Source organism: Myotis brandtii, unplaced genomic scaffold (assembly GCF_000412655.1).
Source record: "Myotis brandtii unplaced genomic scaffold, ASM41265v1 scaffold266, whole genome shotgun sequence".
NCBI classification, from domain to species: domain Eukaryota; kingdom Metazoa; phylum Chordata; class Mammalia; order Chiroptera; family Vespertilionidae; genus Myotis; species Myotis brandtii.
Window position 1 is genome coordinate 1,500,301 of NW_005360124.1, and position 24,348 is coordinate 1,524,648.

General features: G+C 41.8%; 1 protein-coding gene across 3 annotated transcripts in view; it reads right to left on the reverse strand.

The window, feature by feature from the left end:
• Nucleotides 1-1,259: 1,259 nt before the first annotated feature.
• NTRK2 (neurotrophic tyrosine kinase, receptor, type 2) overlaps nucleotides 1,260-24,348 on the reverse strand; it is a 314,665-nt gene continuing 291,576 nt past the window's right edge. For all 3 annotated transcript variants that reach the window (XM_005868270.2, XM_005868271.2, XM_014541246.1), the window contains 2 exons: nucleotides 7,913-8,071; nucleotides 1,260-7,055 (listed from right to left, as the gene is read on the reverse strand). In XM_005868270.2, coding sequence (XP_005868332.1) covers nucleotides 6,870-7,055; nucleotides 7,913-8,071 — 345 coding nt within the window. In that variant the 3' untranslated portion in view covers nucleotides 1,260-6,869. The remainder of the gene's footprint in view (nucleotides 7,056-7,912; nucleotides 8,072-24,348) is intronic.

Consider the following 24,348-nt stretch of genomic DNA (forward strand, 5'->3'; position numbering starts at 1 on the left):
GCAGCTGCTCTGGCATAATGGGGAGTTAAAGTCCCTGCCTTTTAATTTGATGGGGACTGCTTGATTGATTGCCTTAACCACTGAGCCATAATCGGTTTCCATGGAGCTTTCTTTGTAGGAAACATTTTCTGTGAGAACATGTAGTTCACTTTTGAACTCCTTGGATACTGATGATCTGCTCTTCAAAACTATCTAGTGCTCTATCTCTCATTCTTGTACTAAAGTTCTAGGCCCTTCTCTGTCTGGCCCATTCTCTGCTGAGTCAAGTCCTAGGTCTAGAACCAGGTATTTCTATTTGGATGATTGAAACTCTGGGGCCAAGACTTAAGGTCCCTAGAACAATATTTCTCTACTCCAGATGTGCATTAAAAACACCCCCCCCAAATGCCTATGCATTGTCCCACCTCAGGCTAATAGAAACAAATTCTTTCAGGGTACGGCTTTGGCTTCTACATTTTTCAAAGTTCTCCAAGTGATTCTGATCCACATGAAATGCTGAGAAGAACTGCTCTAATATTTATCTTGCCAGAAAAATAAGACCATGTGAAGAGAACCCTCAGCTCAAATTCAGAAAGAAGGCTTCAACAGTAAACCAGAAACCCATATTTTCTGGGTATCAATGAGACTTGGGATTCTTCGGTTACTCTAAGAAAGAGGCACACCCAGAAATTGTTGAGATCGATTTTATCGATGAAGGATGTAGACTTAAACAGCATGATTTAAAGAAAATGAATAAAATGGCATTTTATACACTTGGGTTGGTATCTAAAAATCCATATCTATCATAGGAAAAAAAGTTATAGCCATCCATAGGAAGGTTGTTATATTGTCTGCGCGGCAATTCACTTTAAATCCCTTGGTGGGTTTCTCAGGTCTGATCTCTTAGAAATTATGATTCCATCTTCTCACTCCGTGCTGTATAACATGGTAGCCATGAGCCACATATGGCTACTTAAATTGAAATTAAATAAAATTTAAAATTCAGTTATTTAGTGACACTGACCACATTTCAAATACCAACTGGACACATGTGGTCAGTTATTTAAGATATAAGTTGAAAGTGTCAGGTTAGGGAGGGCTTAGGGAATTGGTGCTGAAGATTACTTACTCTCTTTACTGTCCACTAATGAACACTGCAGGCATCTACAGTAATCATATCTAAAATATAGGCAGACAGATAGACAGACAGGAAGAGGGCACACCATGCCTTATGAAAATTCTATACATTTTTAAAGTAATCATGTCATTTTTAGTCTCTCTTTTGGAGGATGTTATTTATTGTTAAGACATCATTTTTATTAAATACACTGTAGTACAAGAGACTTTCCATGTCAGGTTGAGAGAAGGTGGTCACATGATTTACAAACAAAACTTTTTATTTTTAAACATTGATATTCTGGTGTCACTTTGAAATCAGCCAAGATGCAGTGGGTCTTAGTAAAGCAATGGACCTCAAAACAGATTGCAAAACAGGAACCAGTAATTATTAGCACAGAGACGTCACATTAAAAAGAAAATAAAGCAAATAAAGAGTTCCAAATACCAGGTCACAATTTAAGGGGCAATATATCTTCAGAGAGATATTGAAGTGTGTGTGTGTATGTGTGTATGTCTGTGTGTGTGTGTGTGTGTGTGTGTGTATGGCCCGGATATATACAAACATCTCTCCATGTACAGAAGCAAATGCAGAGAGTGTCCACATCTCTAGGCAGATTTGTAACTGACAGGTAATGATCAATGAAGGCAGGGAGCAATATTTTACCATAAGTTGGTCATTTGTCAAGAGATTACATATTTAAAGTCCACATTTAATTCAAAGACCTTGCATTTAAAACATTTCCAGCAGTTTTATACATTTTTAAAGCAATAGTAAGATATACAAGCTGCAAGATGTAGGCTGTTACATTTCATTTTATGTTCTCCAATTTTCATTTTCCAGTTCAACCGTGACTATTAGCAGCTTTTATTATGCTTGCTCCAGTATGTTCAACAGTCAGCCAACCTTCACTTGGGATCATTTTTATGAATGCACAGACCAAAGGAATAAAAAAAAAACACAGACCTGGCCTAGAATGCATAGACTAAAAAAATGACATCCCATGTTTTCCCATTTCGTCTCCTGAGACGTATGGTAAGATGGCAAAATAGTTGCTTGGTTGTTGATGTGAAATTCACAGTGTTTTGCCTGCAACACATATACATATACATATATATATTTTTTGCTTTGCTTTGTGTTTGTGATAAATGGAGCAAAATAAATAGATAGATAGATAGATAGATAAATAAATAAAAATAAATAAATAAATAAATAAGAGAAAGGGGAAACATCAGAACCTAAAGATATTGAATAACCTTTGACTCGAGAAGCAGTGATTCATTCCAGCCTTGACAACAAGAAAATACCCTTCATGTACTGTCATATTCAACTACAAATACCGCCCACCTCTAATTCTCTAGAATAACATTTGCTATCACAACCTGGGAGTCTCTGCATTCCACAATGACACATCGTAAAGAAACTGCTTTAACTGCTCACTTAGCCATCTGAGGAGTTAAATCACCAGCCATCCCTCTCGTGAAATTTTCTGAAACAGTGATTGAGGGCCAAATCAAAGGTCAAACATTGGAGATAAAAGTCCTCCATTGAAAGGAGAGAGAGAGAGAGAGAGAAAGAGAGAGAGAGAGAATGAACTGAGGGTGTGTATATGCAGTCATTTATCTAATTAGACACAGAATTTAATGCTGTTGGCATTATAGAAGGTCCATTTTGCAAAAGGAAAGGGTAAAAAAAATAGCCTACTCCTGACCAGGGGCTCCTTTCCTCATGGTTCTTTGCCAAGGACAGACTTGTGCCTTGTTGTTGCTTGCGCTCCCACCTGGATGTGGGAATTCCTCAGAGTTGCTCACCTCAGTGTGGGGTCTTGGACTTCTCCCCATTGGCCTTTGAAGCACTGGGCTCCCAACATTCCCACTCTCTCTGGAATATTTGAACTCTGAACACAAGAAATAAAGGGGTCATAATGGGACAAGATGAGCTAACACAAAGGAGCAAAAAAGATGAAAAAAAAAATCCATTTTCCTTTCTTGGACCTTTACAGAAGGAGATCTAGCTCAGTTCGCATTTTCCTTTGCATGGAGCCAGAGAAAGGACTCGGTGTGGTGGGATGGCTTTGAGTCAGTTGTTTTGGGAAGCACATTGTCTTAACCAGGCTTTCCTCCCGTGAAGTACTGCACAGAGTTGAGAAGTGTGGTGTAGTCCTATCCACATGGAGAATGGAAGCACTAACAGCAACACGACGTTAAAGAGTTTTGGTTATGTAGCAGATTTTAAGCAAATTATTCATACTGCACCCTACTTATAATTATCTCTATTACTGTGTGCCTATACATTTATACATAAGCACACAAACACACTATGTTTGCGTGCTTGTCTATGTATAAATCAAGTATTTATAACACACATATAAATACATAAACATACCACAGGTAGCGCTGATGTAAACACATATGCATAATATGAATTCTGATATAATCCTTTATAGCATAGTTCAAAATATTTTCTAAATAAGCCTGATTATGACATTGGTTCAGTGTACAAGGATTTAGCTGAAGCTATGAGCATGATTATATACCACTTTATCTCAGCTGCTTGTCATCTCATGTGTTTCATTTTGTTCTTCTAACTTCATATCCTGCTTCATGAATTTGTTAGTGTTCTTTCTTTCCTGGATTGGAGTCTCTGGTGGACTGAATCATGAACTTCAGAGTCAGAACATTTAGACTCAGTCCCAGTGGTGTCAGAAGCTAGCCTGCAGATTTCTAGCATGCCATTGAACTTCCCCGAGTCTTAATTTCCTCACCTATAAAAAAAAATGGGACTCGTTTGCTAACATGTGTGAAAACCGTTTAGAAAACTAGGAAACAATTTATTAATGGGAATGACTGTCAGAGTTTGGGCTAGAGAATTAGGTCTGACACTACTCTTGTTGCGGCTTTTAATGAATTTGATGGCAGGCTACATTTGAGAGGGAGATTGCTCCTTTTCTAAAAGTGAGAAGAGCATGAGAAGAGGGGATTGTGGAGGACCAGTGTGGAACACCTGAAGATATTCTGTGCTTCATTCAGCTACTTTTAAAGCAATCTGGTATGCTTTCAATGCAAGACGTTGCTGACATCAGTATGTACTCTTGAGACAACAGAGGGAAAAACAAGAAGCATATGAATAACTACAGAGCTTTGCACTTGCATAGAACCTTTCATTTCAAGACCTTGAGGGACTTGTCAAAAGGTAAGGAGAGGTGTGTATTTGTTTTTGCTTTTTTTTTTTGCTTTTATTCCTCAGAGGAAAACAACACTGGAATGGAATGGGATGCTCCCATCTTCTCATGTGCCCTAAACAAATCCCTGCTCTAAAACTGCACAGCCTTCCTTGAACTTGATCCTTTAGAGCACTGCCTCTTTGCTCTCCATTAAAATAAGACAAATAAGTTGCAGCTTCTCCTCCCAGAGCAGCTGGCCAGTCCCGCAGAATGGCAAACCTGTGCAGGTTTTCAGGTCACCGCTGATGGAATCTAGAAAAGTTTTGTACAAATCTGCCCCTTTTTACTGCTTCACGGAGTGCCACAGTGTTTGAACAGTACCATGGGTCCTTAATAGGATATATACGTGCAGGTATATATCATGGAGATATGGCTTTCATTATATTATTATGTGTATTCTGGTGGGTTTTTTTTCACTGACAAAGAGAAAAAACAACTCAACTCCACAATCTATAGGCCAGCGCAGAGCTTGAAGAGACTGTAAGGTTTGTCTTGTCCGACCCCCTTCACTTGACTGCAGATGCTAATGGATTTCCTTTTGTTCTCTGTGAATTGACTTTTTTTTTTTAGAACTGGCTTTTTCAAACCCTATAATGAAAAATAAGGGTGTTCCAGTAATTAAGGGCACAAGCAAAACCTAAACAGAGCAATTGCACCTTCAGAAACAAATATGAAATAAAATGACTTAAGATGAATTAAAATCACTCCCTTTCAATCTGGCTCGTGTTATAAAGATGTCAAGTTAGCAAAATTCCCCTCACAGAGGGTATCAAGTTTTCTTGAGGAACAGAAATATTGTTCTTCCTTGGTGTAACTGATCACCCAAATAACTGTAAATTTCTATTTAAATTTACAACCTCATTTCACAAAACCTGTGATGGTGCCCAGAAGCACACCTCCAAAGCTTGGTCTGGGCATAACCTCCCGTTGGCATGCTGTGCCTAATTTTTTATTTTACTTCTTTAAATGGAGTGAAGGAAACAAAACAGCATACTGACAGTGGAGTACACTTGGAATGAAACCACTCTCCCAACCGGAGCCCCAGCGAGGACTGGCCTGCATACACTGAACACCAATGCATACAACGTGCCCGGAGATGAGGTGTCCTTTCTCTCGGGGACTGACTTAGCCCTTCCCACAGTCCCACAGTCTCACAGTGGGTTCGACGTGCATGAGGACATCCGGGTTTCAGGGTCCGTATTTGTTGAAACCCATCACCACCCTACGGCCCAGAGACATTTATACCCAGCTAATGAGTTCCATTAGCTTCCCCTCATTATGTAAGTTACACCTTTTATGAATCTGCTCTACATGGCAGGGGCACGACGTCTGGAGCAGTAGTTTCTGCATACAAGGTAGTAATCGACGAAGACCATGCACAATTTTGCTTGCACAGTTAAAAGGACAGGCAGGTCGCGGGTAGGGGTTGGAGGGAAGTGCTGTCTGAAAAGTTCGATATAAGAGAAGCTTGCCTCCGAATGTAGAGCTCTTCCTATCTTTTCCAAGTCCTTGGCTTTTCTACCCCACCCTGAAATGAGCTCTGGATAAGAGTCCACCTATTTTCAACAGAACTTGACAAAGGGTCATTTGATAACATTTGGAGAAACAAGCCCGTGCTATTACTGTGACCTACAAAGACAAGGATGTCTGAGTGTGGGAGGCGCCATCTCCTCTCTCACGGAGCCATCTTTTCTCTCTACTACACTCTAGAGTTTCTGCTGATGGGAATGGGTAGTCCATGTCACAGAGTTCAACAGTCTTTTCACTCCTCAGAAAGGTCCTCAAAGGAAGGTGCCGAATACATTCCTCCCAGCTAACAGCCGCTGGGTTTTTCCTAAGTAGGGACGGATCCCAATGGTTGTCTTTGTTCCTTCCATATTGCGGTTCATAATAAAATCTTCTCTCTCTCTGGTTTCAGTCTCCCATACTTAAAGGGCTTTCCAGATTGAACACAAGTTTTCCTTTTTTACACACGGGCTTAAGCCATCCAAAAACAATAAGAAATGTAATAATAATAAATAAATAGAAGTGAATCCATAGAAACTCTCGATGTCTGTACAGCAGAAATGACAAAGTTTAAGTCAAAATTTGTTTTCCCTTTTTTTCATCCACATCAAAGGCAGGAATACAACAAGGCATTGTTAGTTGTGGTGGGCAAACTGGAGTGTCTGCTGATATAACAAATTAGGTTTGTTAAGGCCTTTGTCTATGCAGAGTTAAGAGTAATGCAGAAGCCAGATCGATTAGAAAAGAAAGGTAGGACTGTGAAGCAGGGAAGACAAAAAAAGTCAATACAAAACAAAAACTAGGGAACAAACCAAGGGAGATGGAAAGAGAGAAAGAGATAATGCCAAAAAGAAGTCCATACTGTGTCTACCGATGGAGAAGTACACATTGCTTCTCTCTGAAAGCTTCGTAGTGTCTTTGTTGTTAATACTGTCAGAGTAGAGAACAGCAGATTGATGGCATCCAGCAGCAGTGAAAAGACGTTCATCCTCTCAGCCCATCTGAGGAGGTGCTTTGGGAAGGATCGGTCTGGGGGAAAGAGCCCTAGCCTAGAATATCCAGATAGACCGGAGATGCCTTGGCCAAGTTCTGAAGGAGGGTGTGGATGCCCTTGATGTTCTTCCTCATGTGGGGTTCTCGCTGCCAGCACCCCAGCATCAACTCGTAGACCTCCTGCGGGCATGTTCGAGGTCTCTGCAAGACTCGGCCCTGAGTGATGCATTCTATCACCTGGACAGAGAGCAAAGATAGGATCAGAAGAGAAACAATATAGGGGAAATAATACAGGTGAAATAAATGTCAGCGCAAAGAGAGGGCTGCTTTGAAGAAACCCATTCAATGTCACTTCTTTTCAGAAAGAAGAGAGCAATTATTATAGATTAGTATATTGTGTTTAATTGGATCACATCCATTTTTCAAGCACATCGATTTCACCAAACTGGTGGAGAAATGATTTATCTGTATGGAATGACCCCAAACCTCATCCTGGAATTCCAGTTTTACTGGCCTGATATGGAACCTAGGCCACTTTCATGTCAGGGTGCTGACTGATGAGGGACCCCCAGGCTGTAGAAACGAGTGGTCATTTGGATAACAAATTTGGGTAAAAGACAGACTTGAGCCTGAAGATGTTAGGTGCCTAACCAAAAAGCTATGCCTCAAATATAGGCATATTTGCAAAAGGATTAGAATAGGGAAACAAAATGCTTGAGTTTTCACTAGAAGTGCATGGTCCAGTGAAATGTGCAAAAAGGAAAGAACCTTGAAACCTTCCTGGAATAATATACAAAAGCTAACTGGACTCTCGGGGTGCTGGAATGTCACATCTGCTATTAATTTGCTAGGTGAGCAGCACACAGCGATTCTTCAGCACAGAGGATGCCAAGTATGTCAGTAAACACTGTGATTTTCTCACGTTTCCAGAGTGACTATACTTCAGCCATGACCTTCAGCCATACAGCAAGCCATTTGGGAGGTGCTGCACCCAACAAAGCCACATAAGGCCTTGTCCTGTGTCCTAACTTTTGGCCAAGGGGCGCCTCTCAGTGTTTGCCCTTCCGGAGGGTCTCACCCAGCCCACTGCGCACCTCGTTGTTGGACAGCTGGTACCAGGGCTGTTTGCCATACGTGAAGATCTCCCACAACACCACCCCCAGGCTCCAGACGTCACTTTCTGTGGTGAACTTCCTGTACATGATGCTCTCTGGAGGCATCCAGCGAATGGGCAGCATCGTGTGGCCACCAACCTGGGGGGAAAGGGGTGAACAAGGAGGCATGAGTCATCTCCACACAACATTCCCACTATCAGAGGAAAAGGTGCTTGAATTTATTGATTTTAATTGATTATAAACACATAAGGAAAATAAGATTTCTTTATAATCCCAATCACCAGAGTCAGAGGGCAAAGAATGGTCAACAAAATTTTTTCATATTATTTGCAATTGTCTCTCAGAACTAAATAGGGGCAGAGATGACAGTTGGGTGGATGTTCATTTGGATAAACACACACACATGTATATCCTGGTTTGAGGATGACTCAACCTTCTAATCAACAAGATAACTTTGATGAGGATAACAAGCTCTTCATTCAAAAATGACCCACCAAGTGACTACTTCCTTAGCAAGGCCAGAGCTTCCTTCCAATTTATATGGAGCTCTTCATTCAAAAATGACCCACCAAGTGACTCTACTTCCTTAGCAAGGCCAGAGCTTCCTTCCAATTTAAGATGTTAGGACAGTGCACAGTGCTTCCTTAAACAACTTCCCCACAACCCAGCAATGAACAAGGCAGAAATTATTCCCATTTTACAGATGAGGCAACTGAGATTCAGGTTGCTATAGACACAAAGAAGTCAGGTATTTGGACTCCAAGATCAGGACTTTTCTCTATGACAAGGCACTGCAACTGAGCTTATTTACAAAAATAAATAAGTAACTATGGTTTTGAAAAGCTCATTTTTAGTAAAAATATGGAGGGTGAGGCATTAGATGGCAAAAGCATTAGCACAGGCAAAGAGAACATTGTCTGACAAAGGAGACTCGTTCATGATTTCCTACTTCCTGGAGAAAAGTGAAGTATTCCATTTTCATATTTGTAGCCCATTAGGGCTGTCTCATTTTAAAACTATGATCAGATTTCTAGACAGTGGCCCTATGGGTGGTAGGTCCTACTTTTCATGCTGGTAAACCCCAGCACAACTAGCCCAAATGCCATGCCTGACCCTGGGGCAGCAAGCGGGCTCACAGACAACTCAATCAGACCTCACTGACAACTCTCAGCCCCTGGGTTCTAAGACTAATGCCACATAGAGTTTCTGCCCAATTATCATTCTCAATATCCATTTCTGACTCATTAAAGGAAGGAAATGGACTAACAGTGCCTGAAAAATGCTGCTCAACTCCAGAGCCCAAGGAGCTGAGAGGATCAGAGATGTCTAATTTGCTTGGTGATTTTCAAATAGTGCTCTTGGCACCAAAGAAAGCACAAATGTGAAAGGAGGAGGGTGTCATTGTTATTTTTTTCTGTGCAATGACTCCAAATCCAACAAGTAGGAATTTAACTTGCTGATTCTGGGTTAGGGTGTTCCCATATCCTTACTATTCAGCTTTGAATACACCCAAAACTCCTACACTAAGTAAAGGCTGGTTGCCCTCCTCAACTTTTGATTTTCTCACTTGCTTCTTACCCCTGCAGTGATAGGTAGTCACTCTTCAATGAGCACAGATTTCCCTCATGAAACTGCCTGGACATGCACTACTCACCATCAGGATTGATAGTCAAAACACAACCTGTATGATACAGGCATTGGCTGACCAGAAAGAATGCTGGTGGTTAACTAGTTTGAAGGTGTGTTTGCAGGGAAGAAGTAGAGAGATAGAGAACCATTTACGTATATCTCCTAGAACCAGACAGCTGAAAAACACACTCTGGGGCCCATTAATCTAGCAAGATACCAGACTTACCATATTCCTTGTGGATCCCCAGCTTCAATGCCATGGACAACACTGAATTCATGACATTAGAAACGCTGGGGTCCAGGGCACACTCCAGTGTGCCATTTCCTAGTTAGGTAACCTTGACTAGCTGCCAAACCTCTCTGTGCCCTGATTTCTCCAAATATAAAATGTGGGTAACAATGAATAACTTCTAGGGTTATCGTGAGGTTAATACCTAAGCAGACCATATAAATTTCAATGCACTAAATACTTTCAAGGTGTTTCTTCCTTCTCTGTAATTTTACTGTCTGCTTTCCTTAAAATGGGAAGCAGCCATTCTGGAGACACTAAGGAGAGTCAACACACACATCCTCCCCTACTCCTCACCCAATGACAAGTGCTTTGGGGCTCTTGGGACTCCAGCACCTACTCTATCAGGTTTTCGGTCCTGTATTGCTAATGGCCAAATAAAAAGCTCCTGTTTCCTTTAAAGGAGAAAAAACAAGGTTTTAAATTTTGATTTACATGTTTTCCCATCTGATCATTTATTTTATGCTTGGACAGATTTTTCACTTGAATTCTTTCAAGAATCCCTTCTGGGATTTCACACATGCTGTTATAAATAATGCTTTCCTTGTACTGATGTCAAACGGGTGAGTGTGGGAGAATCTAATAAAAGTTCAGATAGGGTTCACAAGTTTTCTAAACCCATTTAGAACATTTCTGAACATTTCTTTTGCAGCCCTTTCTCAGGATTTTGGAGCATGTCACACACACACACACACACACACACACACACACACACGGAATCACTGTGGTTACAAATTACCGTCACAGGATGGTTTTTGGAATCTCACAAAACCACATACTGTGCGGCAACAAACACAATGAGACATTTGTTTTGTATTGTGCTACTTGGCAACTTGCCCTCACACCCTTGCTTAAATATTTGTGACATGGAATACAATCTCAAGTATGACATTGGGAGTCAGAACTGTTGCTTTGACTGCCGGATATGCCTCGGTGCCTGAAGAGACTTTCCAGGGATCCATGTGGGTCAAGCCACGTGGCTTTCCCTAAACTAACCAGATAGAACTGATCAAATGGGAAACCCAGTTAGCTAGGAGTTGACATGGACTTGTAATTTTTATTTTCCTCATCCCCAGAGATTGGGGTTCTAGTTCTATAATTACCTACCACCACTTCAAAACCATAATCATCCATCAACACTTATAACCTCACCTTTACAAAGAATTTTACTCAGTTATCTCATTTGAACTCAATAGTTACCATTTGGGGTGGACATTGGCTTGCCTTAATATTACAAACCATGTCCCCAAAGTTCAAAGAATTAAGTAGCTTACCTAGAACCAAACACATAATGCCTCCCCCCTGATGCCTCTCATTCTGATGGGTCACTCGTGTTTCCAGCTTCTGCAGTCTCCAACACCTGCCCTGTGTGTTTAGCCAGCAAGCTTATTTGTGACTCCTTAACTAAGCTGACATGACTCAAGTCTGTTGGAAATTTTGATCTCCTTTCCTTTCTAACTACTTCCTGACGATCTTAAAGGTAAGCTCAGGTTCCAGCATTTCAAGGAACTCTCCGTCCCTGCTGTAGCACTGTACCTTTTCTAAGTACCAGGATGCCCAGTGCCCCTTAGTACAGCTCTGATAACACTGTAGGCCAGGCACTCCCTGTTTTTGGTAACAGATCACATGCCTCAAGAAAGGTGGATGCTAATCAGTTATGTCTGACAGGGCATTAGGGGTTTGGCTGGTATGCATATCATGTCTTCAAGTGGGTTTCTTGTGAGTACTAGTATTTTGGGAGGAAATCTCAAAGTGTGCTTTCAAAGAGATCAGCATTTGCTACTTTCCTATCCATCCTCCAATAAATTCTCTAAACTCTTGATAGAACCAAGTCTTAGATTAAATGGTTGGAAACTGGTTCACCTATTTGACACTTCGAATAAAAACCATTCAATGAAATTTGCAACTTCTTAATAAAATGCAACAAAAAATGTGGGGTTTCATATGGAGTATAAAAGCGAATGTGTATGAGAATCCCACTCATCAGTTTGCCATCTGTAGAGTAGATGGGGATGGGAATAGGGGTGGGGGGTGGTCTATGGCAGACCTGAACTATTCAATCTGGGAATGAAGTCGAACTACAGCGGGAAGGCTGGGGAGGGTTGGGGGGGGCAGTAAGAGATCAACCGAAGGACTTGTATGCATGCATATAAGTATAACCAATGGACATTAGACACTGGGGGGTAGGGGAGGCCGTGGAATTGTCAAGGGCAGGGAAAAAAAAGGAGACATATGTAATACTCTTTGTAATACTTTAAGCAATAAAAATAAAAAATAAAATACACTTGGAGGAAACAAAAAAAAAATAAAAGGATTTCATAATGCACAACATGAAGGAAGTATTGTTCTATAGATGATGACTAACATGTCATATCTTAGGAGGCTGGGGACCAAGGACAAAGGCTTAAGAAGAAAGGCTGGAGCCTTTCTATAGGCCCAAGGAAAAGAAAAGGGCTGAATGACCATCATGGCTGCTAATCATTGCAACATGGTAAAACCAGCAAGGCTAACCAGTACAATGTCTGAGGCCCATGGCCAAAAAGAAATCCTATAGTGACTAAAATAAATTAAATTACAGAAAATGAATTCTGTTTTTAAACATATCAAGAAAAGAACTGTTCATTTAGCTTTTCATGTGATTTCTACACCTCACAATTTTGATGGTGATATGTATTGGTCAAACACAAAAATAACAACTGTGTTCTAGTTAAAATACCTGGGATTTGGCATCTTTTAAATCTACCAGATTGAAAGGAACTTAACACAATAATTTCTGGAGAGAATATTAAAAAACCCTTGGTAAAACTGTCCTGTGTTAGAAATCAATGATTTTATTATTTTTAAATCAAATTAGACACATCTAATCACTTCAACTGCAATATTTATTCCTTACCCAAGAAATACTCGTTAGGTGCATGCTTTTTGGTCATTAGGTTATAAGTTGAAAATCTCCCTGTCACTTAACAAACAATATGGTTTATTTTTTCTACATTGGAAAACTAGGATTCAGTGAAATCAAAGACCTTGCTAAGGAAGTATAGCTATGAAATGATGACCAGCAGTACTGAAGACAGCTCTCCATCCCACCACTATTCATGCTGAGAACATAGGCTCTTTCTCATTTTTAAAAAAATATAATTTTTTATTGATTTCAGAGAGGAAGGGAGAGAGAGATAGAAACATCAATGAGAGAGACACATCGATCGGCTGCCTCTTGCATGCTCCCTACTGGGGATTGAGCCTGCAACCCTCTTGGTACATGGGACGATGCTGAATCCATTGAGCCACACCAGCCAGGCTCTTTCTCATTTTTTACAAATATACAAAGCATCTTTTTTCCTGGTACAAGTTAACAAAGAAGGCACAATTCATTTTCCAGGTGCACTGGGAGATGACAGAGGAGGTGACAAGCTTAGTTCTCCTCTTTCTGTTGGGCTTCACAAAAATTGCATCTACCATGCTCCTTGCTCCCTCATCATCTTCTCTTTTTCTACTACATCCTTTCTTCTCATGTTGCCTCCTCCCAGTCCATTTCTACTTCTGTTTCTTTGAATCTCCTCTCAAGTCCACTTGTCCAGTTCTATTTCAACTATCAATGTTGCATTTACTAGTAGTCTTATCTGATTCCTTTCTTCTCTCTTCAAATGATCATGAATATCCCTACCATAACTCATTATTCCTTCATGGTGATGCCTAATCTCCTTTCTATGGCAGGCTGGAGCCTTTCTATAGACCCAAAGTAAATGCCTAGCTGGCTTTGAAACCACTGGTGATATAAAATGAGTAATGCTAATCTGGGACCTTCTAAACTCAACTAGCAAAACCAACGATGCCTGGGAGGCCACTTTCGGCTTGTGGTATTTACTCAGTGACTGAGTGATAACTTGTTGGGAAGCCAAACATTTTACTCCCTTAGAAACATGCAGGCCAAAGGCCAAAACCCATTAAGAGATGATTAGCTGTCAGAGGCTTTTGGCAGCATTAAATATTGAAGAGACTCCTAGACCTCCTCATGCACCCTTCACTCGGTTGCTCTCTTTCAGCAGTTTCTCTTCATCTGTTCCTTAACAATTCCTGAAAGCTGTGAACTTTAAGAAATAGCTGGACCTTATTTATTTATTTATTGTGTTGCATCTGTAGTATGAACTTACAAAGAGGAGAGAGAAACAATTTATGCAAAATATTCTCCCTGGAGAAACTGGAACCACTGTGGTCAGACTGTGGGCGCTTTCTGACCACATCCAGGAAGATAAGAATTCTCCAGTTAGAAAGAGTGATGAGGTGCTTTTGTGGTGTGTGGCTCCTGAACCAAGGGATACTTCATGGCAAGAAAGTCAGCCCGTCTGGCCTTGCCTAGAAGTCCTGAACGTACACAGAACAAGTTGAGTCAGGAGGAGTGCTGGTGACATCTTGGCCACCCTCTCTCGTACAGTGGGAAACGATTATCACTACACCTGAAATTGCTGTTATTTGTAGCCTAGAAAAGCTTTAGTTATCTTTTACCATAGAATCTGATCATTATCAATCATATGGTCATAATGAAAGGGTTTTGACTTAGTAAATTCAAGCCAAGTGTTTTGGGATTAGTCAAAGAAAGGGCATGCTGGACCTTATTATTCACAATATTTCTGCAAATATTTTTTTTCTTCACAATTAAATCTCTATCCTGCCTTAACAGGGCAAATAATTATGTTTGGAAGGGAAAGGTCACAGAGCCATCATCGCTATCTCCTGACACTTGGACTCTAGGTGAACAGATGAGGCAAATTCAATACAAATTTTGTACTGAGAATCTTATCTTTATTCTACGATGAAGTAATAATACAAATAATAAAAATAACAACAATAATAATACCTCATGTTTGTATAACACTTCTTTTGCCTTTTTATAGCATTTCCACATGTATTCATCCTATAATAATTGTACCTGCCTCAAAACATGGTTGTAAAGATTAAATGAGTTGATATTAGAAAATCTCTGTGGTGCTATTATGTGATGCCATTTATAGGACATTCTTGATAAGGCAAAACTATGGGTGTAGAAAACCCATGATTGACACGGGATGGGAATTGGTGGTACAGCAAAGGGACTTCCCCTACTAGAGCATGAGGGAATTTTGTGAGATGATGGCAATGTGCTAAGTCCTGATTGTTCATTGTGATGACAGTTAAATGACTGTTTGCCAAACTTAGAACTATACACTAAAAAAGGTGAATTTTACTATATGTATATCATATCTCAATAAACCTGACTTAAAAATGAATAATTAAAGCTCTTAAACTAATGCTTAGTGTCTAATAAATGTGCAAATTATATCAGCTATTGTTGTTATGCTAAGTATTTGAGTCTGCAATCATCTTATGGGGTAAGTCACCCCATATTCTTTATCCCAATTTAAGAGGTGAGGAATCTCCAGGCCCAGAGGCAAAGTGACCTACCCAAGACCAGGCAGCTAAGAAGTGCTAGAGTCTACACCAGGGCCCAGCTCTCCAAATGGATGGCACTCTTTCCATTTTGCATCAAGTCTGACATGGTGTCAGATTCAGGGATAGGAAAGGCTCTCTGCATGAGTCTGCCTGGGCTTCCATAATGAAATACCATAGACTTGGTGGCTAAAACAACAGACATTTATTTCTTCACATTGGATTAAAGTCTAAGATCAAGGTTCCAGAAGGTTTTTTTTCTTTTGTGTTTTTTTTCTGGTGATGGCCCTGTGTAGCTTGTGTGTACACACAGAGAGAGCAAGCTTCAGGCATCTTTTCTGGGCCCCACCCCTGACCTTATTTACCCTCAATTACTTCCTTAGAGGTCCCATCTCCAAGTATAGAGACACAGAGAGTTAGAGTTTCAAGATATAAATTGGGGGGGGGGGTTACACAAACAGTCTAATGCTTCCTTTTTTATCCCAATGCACTTGGAGGAGCAAGAATAACTTCAAAGTGTTGTACGATTCTGGTCCAGAATGTTATTCTGTGGTCTTTTGTCAGCATTTTCATGTCCCCAGAGTAAAGGCTCACCCCTACTTCTGTCTTCCCTTCCTGGGTGACTCTTGATGATTTTCCTATTACCAATGAATTCTAGAGCTTAGCAAATGGCTTAAAACCTGCTTTTGTTCCACAGCAGCCCTCAGATTCAATTCATTTACAGTGCAAAACTTACAGCAATCTCCACCTTCACCTCCTCCCTCCCCCCACTCTACCCCAATTTCCCTGAGGGTAGCTAAGGGAGAGTGAATAGACCTGGGACTCTTAAGTTATATGGAGAGAAGGCAGAAGGGCTTCTTGGACTCCATATCGCCTTAAGTGACATTCTCATGGGTCCTATTGGTCCCTGCTTATGCACTATATACAATTTAAAGAGCCCAAGAGTCCCAGATCTAGAAGTGATTATAGTTTCACCTTATTTTACATTTGCTCTAATCAGGAGCAAATAAGCCTCCTCTCAGTAAAGCATGAAACTGCAATCACACGGATGTTTAAGAATCACATTGGGATCTAAAAACAAGGAGTCTTCATTTTAACAATTGAGTGAACTTCAACAGTAACAACATGCCCTGCCCCTTCCTGTGGCGAGCCAGCCGGCCATGGCATACTCAGCCTCACACTGGGTGTTATATGTGCAAAACCAGCTCAGTCAGGTTCAGTGAGCCTGAGAGGGGGCAGTGAAAGATTGAGAAAAGACAGACAAGAGAAAAAAGCTGGGTCTGGGTGGGACGCTGTCCTCTCTGATGGAGAGCTAGCAACAGTGCCACAGCCTGAAATCCATGTCTTTATTTTATAGCCAGATTCCACGAGGCAAAGTAAGGGCATGATCAAGATGTTTACAACATTCTCTCGATTTTTTAAATCTACTCAGTTACATGCACCTGAACTCTATCCAGCCCACATCACTCAGCCACGTGGGACCACAGGTTCAGACCATAGGGTCAAGCTTACAACTATAGCCTTTGGCTATAATTGTGCTGGGAGGGCTTTACCCTCCAAGCTGGGACTTGCATGTGGCTTTGCCACGAGAGAACCATGCCCTCTTATTAGTCCGAGGCTTGAACCTGCCCAAACACTGTGGTCACTCTCTACACTTCCTCTGATGTCCTTTCCCCACCTCAGCCCACTTACTCTTATCAACCTTGATGGGGAGTTTCCTGAATGATCAATGGACGGATGAAGCCTTTGGAAAGATCTAATATAGCACACTGACTGCCATGTGATGATTGTACATATACATCACTTAGCAATGTAAATTTATACATTCCAATGATACATGTCATCAAAAAGCCATTTTTTTATGTTCAGTATAACTGAGTTTTTTATGACCTCCTGTGCATTATGGTTTTTTAACCCAAGAGACCATCTGACGCTTTAGCAATTGCAACCAGAGCATTGCACCTTTCATGGAGAAAAGCCACAAAGACTGACATGTTGCTGAGCAAAGGCCACCGGAAGAGCAGGAGCAATATATATTCATGCATTGTCTATGCTAAGGTGATTGCATTATGCTGGTTTAGTACAAAAATTCCAATGTGAAATTGTTTCTATGGAAATAACTCAAAAAGGCTGGTATTCCAGCTAGCTTTTAGAAAAGGAAGAAATCAATGAATTTCAACAGAGCAGGGGGAGGGAGAACTCTCTATGCCAGCTGGGATTACCATGATTACTGCTGCCCTGGTGCATTATGTCCAGTAAGTGGAGAGGTTAGGTTTCTGGGTGGATACTACATATCTGTCCCACCATTAACCGCAGCTTCTTAGTTAACACTGAAGACACTGGCAGAATGTACATTCTACCATTAGCCTGAGATGAGGACTTAATACACTAGAGCCAATTAAAAATGAATATGGTCCTCTTTCCTTCCAGTTCACTTTGATATAGAAACTGATGCCTGTCCGCATAAGCGCAACAATAATGGGAAAGTTGCAGGGATGAAGAGGGTACCTCAGTTAGGGATTGCCATCAGCTGCATGCAACTGAGATAGTGGCTTAATCTTGCAGTTTCTTCTCACTTACTGGAAGTCCTAAAGTTGCAGTCACAGGCTGGTGGAACACTCTAAGAAGTCGTTTCAATGACATCCTTCAGGAGACATTTAAAATCTGCCCACTTCCTTCCACCTCCAGTTTGATCTCCCTGTCATTACCCTCCCTAGGCTACTATGACAGCCTCCTAACTGGTCTACCCATTTCCTTTCTCTCTATTTTCTAATCCACTCTCTATTTAATACCCAGAGCAATGGTCTTAAAATATTAATTGTATCAGATCATTTGTGTTTCTACCATAAACTCTTCAACAACTTCGCACTGCCCGTAGGATAAAACTGAAAGCCATTGAAATGGCTGATAGCACCCTGGTTGACTTGAGTGCCTTCTTCCCTATCTCCTTTTATATTTCCCCCTTTCCCTGCAGTGATCCATTTGGTCTTAAATATGTCTTAGCACTTTCTCACTTTAGGTCCTTCACACATGCAGTTTTTCAATTTTTTTTAAACCTGCCTAACTTCCCCTTATGTGGGGCTCTCAGCACAGGCCCCTTGGAGCTGAGAGGGATATCCAGAGGGGAAAAGGAAAAAATGGCCAGTAGCTGATTTGCTTTAGAGAGCAACATCTATTTTTAATTTAAACTGCAAATGAGGAATAGAAACACACATGCTGTACATGAGTAACAAATATATGGGATAATTTACCAAGAAAAGCCATGGAAGCCAAAATGAATGGGCTAAAGTGCCTCCTTGGTGGAGGAGAGGATGTGAAGGTGCTGGGAGAAGTCAGAGAGAACGGAGGGGCTTGGTGCCCTGTCCCTGGGTTCCCTGAGGCATGTCCCATTGGCCACTGCAACTTCACTCTGGAAAGCCATCCCGCGTCCAGAGACCCTGTTGTGGCCCCATCAGAGCTCTTATGGGAGGGACTCACGGTGGCAGATGCTTGGAAGTGGAGAGGCTTGTCCTGAAGCTGCCTTGGCATCACCTGTGCTTAGTTGTGATGCTGAAGAAGTAGAGGAGGCAGATGGAGATTCATCAGAGGAGGAGCCCTCAGCATCATCACTGCCTCCTACATGAGCTACACTCTAACTCTCACCTGCCACCGTAGCTCCACAACCTTAAACCATGACCACAGTGCTGGTGGAGTAACTGAAGTCTGGAGAAGTTAAGCTAAAAGCCAAACCCCCATCTTCAAAGGACTATCCATTTCCACCATAGCATATACTGTTAAGAAAAGCTATTAGAATATCTTTAGGATTCTCAAACCCTCATCGTAGAGAACATAGATTGATATTTTTAATCACTGAGTTGATAATCATGTGTTTGTTTTGTATCATACACTCATTCAACAAAACTTTACCGAGCTACCTACGGGATGCTAGGCAATGTCCTAGGCCCTGGGGATGTGTCCTCATGAAGAGAAAGTAGCTGGTGATTGCTTTATGCCCCATATCCTTATGAAGCTCTCATTTAGTGGGCGACACAGACCACACATAAGTAAATGGACATGACAATGTCAGGTGGTGATAAATACTGTGAAATAAAAAAGAGTAAGTGAATGGAAACTATAGCGGGCAGTGCTCCTTAGATAGGAATTGTCAGCAAAGGCTTTTCTGAGCAGGTGATATCTAAGCAGATATCTGAATAAAGTGAAAGAACAAGACACAAAAATCAGGAAGCAGTATATTCCAAGATTTTCAGGTCAGCAGGAGCAAAGGCCCTACGGTCGGTGCAACCTGATGTGCTGGAACAGTAAGGAGGACAGTCTGGATGGAGTGGCTGTGGCAGGAGGTTAATGGCAGAAAGGAGGTGGAGTTTTACCTGAGGCCATCACTGGTGGGGTTTTATGTAATGGTGCAGCTGCACTGGATGGTGTGTATCTACAGCTATATGTCCACATCAGTATATATTTTATACCTTTACTTCTACTTCTAAATAATATGCTACATCAGATAGTATTTCAAGGCAAGTGACTTAATATGATGGGGCTTTACAACAAACACATAGTCTATGATATAAATACCATTACCATTTATTAAGTAGGGAAACTAAGACAAAGAAATGCAAGACCATAGTCAGAATCAGGGTGTGAGGTGGCAATGAAAGGCAGATGTTTCAAATCCACTAATCTTGCCTCTTTCACTTTGATTTTTGCCTCTCATTTTGCACCACTTCCCCAAATCCACCTGGCGGCATGACCAGTTATGCAAGCCAGCTAAAGCAATCACCAGTCCCTTTCTCTGAGCTGTTTAGGAGGAAATCCCTTCTTTCCCCAACCCAGTTAATTTGACATTGACATAATTGCACAGAAGCAATAACCGATGCTTTCCTTTGCAAAAAGTGATAAATTTAGAGAACAAGTGGGTCTGACTGTATGGGTTTCCCACCCCTTTCTCCCAATGGAAGGAGGAAGGAGCGGTGGAGGGATCCTATTGCTTCTAGATCCTTCAGTAGCACAGACATATTCCTGAGTTTTCAGGATGACTAGTGATAGCCCCCTTGGTATTTAGCTTTAGGATTTCTGCTGATGGTCTCTACACGCCTCTCTCTGTCAGAACTTGAGTAGGAGACTTCCTCTACATTACATTGTTTCCCCCCTGATTACTTCCCCAATATTCCACTAGCTATACAATCAAATCACTGCTCAAGTCACCCTCTGACTCTTAAAACAATGTGAGTTTCCTTTGAGGAAGAAAGCTGTCCTGTGGTATCCCAGGGGAGAAGAGAAAAGATTCCATAATGCTGAAGTCCTTAATAATGGTCCCTCAGCATTCTTTCCTTCCTGCCTCTCAAACACTTAGTCAACCCCATGACCATTTTTGTGTGTGAAAATTTTCCTTTCCAAGGTCTCTATCCCCATCAACTACATTTTGTTTATACCAGAGCATCTATTTAGGTACAGACCATTGGCATTTAGGATACTATATTTACTGGTTAACATCTACTTGAATCCATTTACAGTAATAGCTTTCATGAAACACATAAAGGTCTTTAAACACTACAATCTACTCTATGAACACAGACTCAAGGATAACAATTCTCTTCAACTTTGAATTTGTCTTTAGAGATGACGACAAGAACACTCTAGAGAAGGACAAGGTTTATATTGAACAAATAAGATACTGCAAATTAACTGGAAACTGTAGGGAAAAGCAGAGATGGTTCCCAACTTAAGAACATTGGACTTTTATTTTTTTAAAATAGATTTTTATTTATTTCAGAGAGTAAGGGAGAGGGAGAGAGAGATAGAAACATTGATGATGACAGAGAACCATTGAGCCTGCAACCCCGGGCATGTGCCCTGACCAGGAATCAAACCGTGACCTCCTGGTTCACAGGTTGACACTCAACCGCTAAGCCATGCCCACCGGGCAGAACATTGGACTTTTAAACAGACCACCTTTTCCAGTGGAGGTGTGTCCTCTTCTTACCCAAGGGTTAAGTGTCCTCCAATTTCCTCCCCATTTGGAGCCCATTCCTCCCTCCATCTCCCCCATCCCCTTAAACAGCACCACTATTCCCACCACTATTTATTTTCAAAGCTAAAAACCTAGGAGCCATCAATGATTCTTTATTTTCCCTGATGCCCCCCACCCCACCCCATCCAAGTCATCAGCAGGTTCTTTCAACTATATCTGCAAAACATACCTTGAATGTACCCATGTGCCCATTTCCTCTGTTACCACCAAGTCCAAAGCCACATGCTTGCACCTAGACTCTTGCAATAGTGTCCTCTGAGCTCTCTAAACTCTAACATCAACTCAGCAGGCAACCTACCTGCTTTCCTCTTATCCTTGTCTGGCCTGAGGCTAAGGACATCATTTGAGGCTGAGGATATAACCTTGCCCCCAGAAAGTGCCTCAAGGTCTTGGTCTGTTCCTGCTGCCTCTGCCCCACAGGAATGACTCACTGCATGACCTTCCTCTTTGCCCCAGGGGCCAGCTTTTAGCTTTCCCCATCACAGTAAGTAGACATGAAAAAACTTAATACTGGAGCAGTCAAATAATGAGAAATATATGCTCACATGATTAGTTTGTTACAGGCTGTATTTTGTGAAACTTTCAGAAGAATGCTTAGTTTCTGAGAACTTCTTATCCATTTGCTAAACATGTTAACGGTCACTCCATTGCCTCTCTGAATTAAATCACCAAAGTTGCACCACTGTTTTAAAGTGGGAAAGGTGGTTCCTCCTGGAGGGAGAAATTAGGTTCAGCAGAAGGAGAACCCAAAGCGATCTTTATAAAGTAAAACACCGCAGAGAGACCACAGCAACTAATAGCGTCTGGGCAGCCCTGCGTAGCCACACATCTGAGGCTCACACCAGACACGGACCACAAGCCTCAGGGGTCGGGCTCTTAACGATCTCTGCTAATGAAAACTCAGCCAATCAGAACTGGCCTCATTCTCATAGTTGTCCTCTTGGGGTCTTCAGAAATTATGACTAGGCTTGCTTTGCATTTATATCACCCACATCCTGGGCAGGAAAACTGGAAGCTGGGCAGTGGAAGGTAGGAGGGAAGCAGGCGAAACGGTGGTCTGAACACCCTCTTTAGGTGACACGGCGGTATCATCAAGAGAATCATGCCTGACTGCTCGTCCCCAAGGGCAGGTCAAGAAAAGGTGAGGGTCAATTGTCGCATGAGGATCTCATATTTGATATAATCAGCTTTGTGACATTAATGGCCAATAGGCCATTAACTGCTTGAATGCTCAGATGAGGGCAGCTGTGAACACTACTCTGAACACCTCTGATGTCCTATATTAAGATACGCAGTGGGGCTTTTCCAGGTGTTCCACGATTTAAAAACTCAGGCTTTAGCTAAAAGAAAGGGCGCTCTGGGTACCCCATTTTCCAAAGAAAGCTTCTGTGTCGGCCAGGGTTCAACACAATATCTGACAGCTGGATCAGACCCTGCTCCTTTAATAGAAAAAGCCCTACCATAACCACCCTAGATAACCTGTCCTCTCTGTTGGTATAGGGAGTGATGAGGGGAGGGTAGTGAGCGAGAGCAATGGTGCCATTGGTCTGGGGCCAGTGTCAGAATGTTCCTGAAGAGATGTCATTTCTTTCTCTTCCCCTTCTCTCTGTTCCCACACCCTCAACCTGAAATCAGGTAAGGGCTTCAAGAGAAGTCCTCATAAAGATGGGGGTGCCTTAAGAAGGGGCGATGGGAACCTCATTTGGCATTTAGGCTTCTGTTTAGGCAGCAGACTGTGTGTACTGAAATAAGAAGTGGATGAAGGAAGATGGTGGAGCAGAAAGTAGCCAGCAGGAGACCCTGCTCTCTCATCATTCGGAAAGGATAAATGGGCACTGTAGAAAGCGTCTATGCCTGAGCCTTCTTGCTTGTACCCTAGCTGCCCACAGGTGGTACCTGATCCACAGTGGTGTTAGCTGAGAAATAGTGACAGCAAAGGAGAGGGTGACAATTGAAAAGTAAAGAGACATTTGCTTTTTATCTGCAATCCCTCTTCCAGCCCCTAACCCCATAGAAACTAGAGACATAAGAGGAGCAGGAAGAAGTCCAGCCTGTGATGCTGAAAGAGGAAGCTTTGAAATTAGTGGAATAATGAAATTGTAGGCTGTATTCAACTGGTTTTGTAGCTTAAGGTCAACAGCAAGACATGGAAGAAACTTAATTGCATATTACTAAGTGAAAGAAGCCAGTCTGAAAGGTTATATGATTTTAACTATACATATGCCATTCTGGAAAAGGCAAAATTATGGAGACAGTAAAAAAAAAAATCAGTGGTTGCCAGGGCTTTGGGGGAGGAAAGGATGAACAGGCAAGGCAGAGAAGAGAGGATTGTAGGGCAATGAAATGACTCTGTATGATACTATAATGGTGGCTACATGTCATTATACATTTATCAAAACTCTAAGAATGTACAACACCCAGGGTGAATTCTTACATAACTGTGGACTTGGGTGGGTGATAATGATGTGTTCACATAGGTTTATGATGGTAACAAGTGTCCCACTCTGGTGCTGGATGTTGATAGTGAGGGAGGCTGCCCATGTGTGGGGGAAGGGACTTATGGGAAATTCTCTACCTTCTCTTCCATTTTACTCTAAAACATAAAGTCTATTTTTTTAAAGTGCTGCAATGAGGACATGACTGTTGCCAAGGCTCTGTTATTGAGTTTACATCCATGCCTACAAATTTCAGGAAAAGAGGTTGCCAGCCCTGCCCTGCCCTCCCAGTGATCTGCTGCTATCCACGGGCTGTGGAGGATGCTCTGTAGAGACAGAACCTAAACAGAGGTGTGGCTTGGAGGAGCCACAGAGAACGCTGTGGGGCAGATGGTGGCATGGAGTGCTTCACCCACCAAGCCTCAGGGCGGAAGTCAGTGTGGCTGGAAGTCCATTCTCAGCAGGAAATGGGAAACTGGAAACTTTGCTGGGGAGCCTCTGAAATGGGGACAGAGCTAGTGCTTGGGAAAGAGGCCAAGAAAATGTGGGGCAGGACCATTCTCACCAAGATGAAACTAATTTACCATGGAATGCACACACTGTTTCCCTGCCA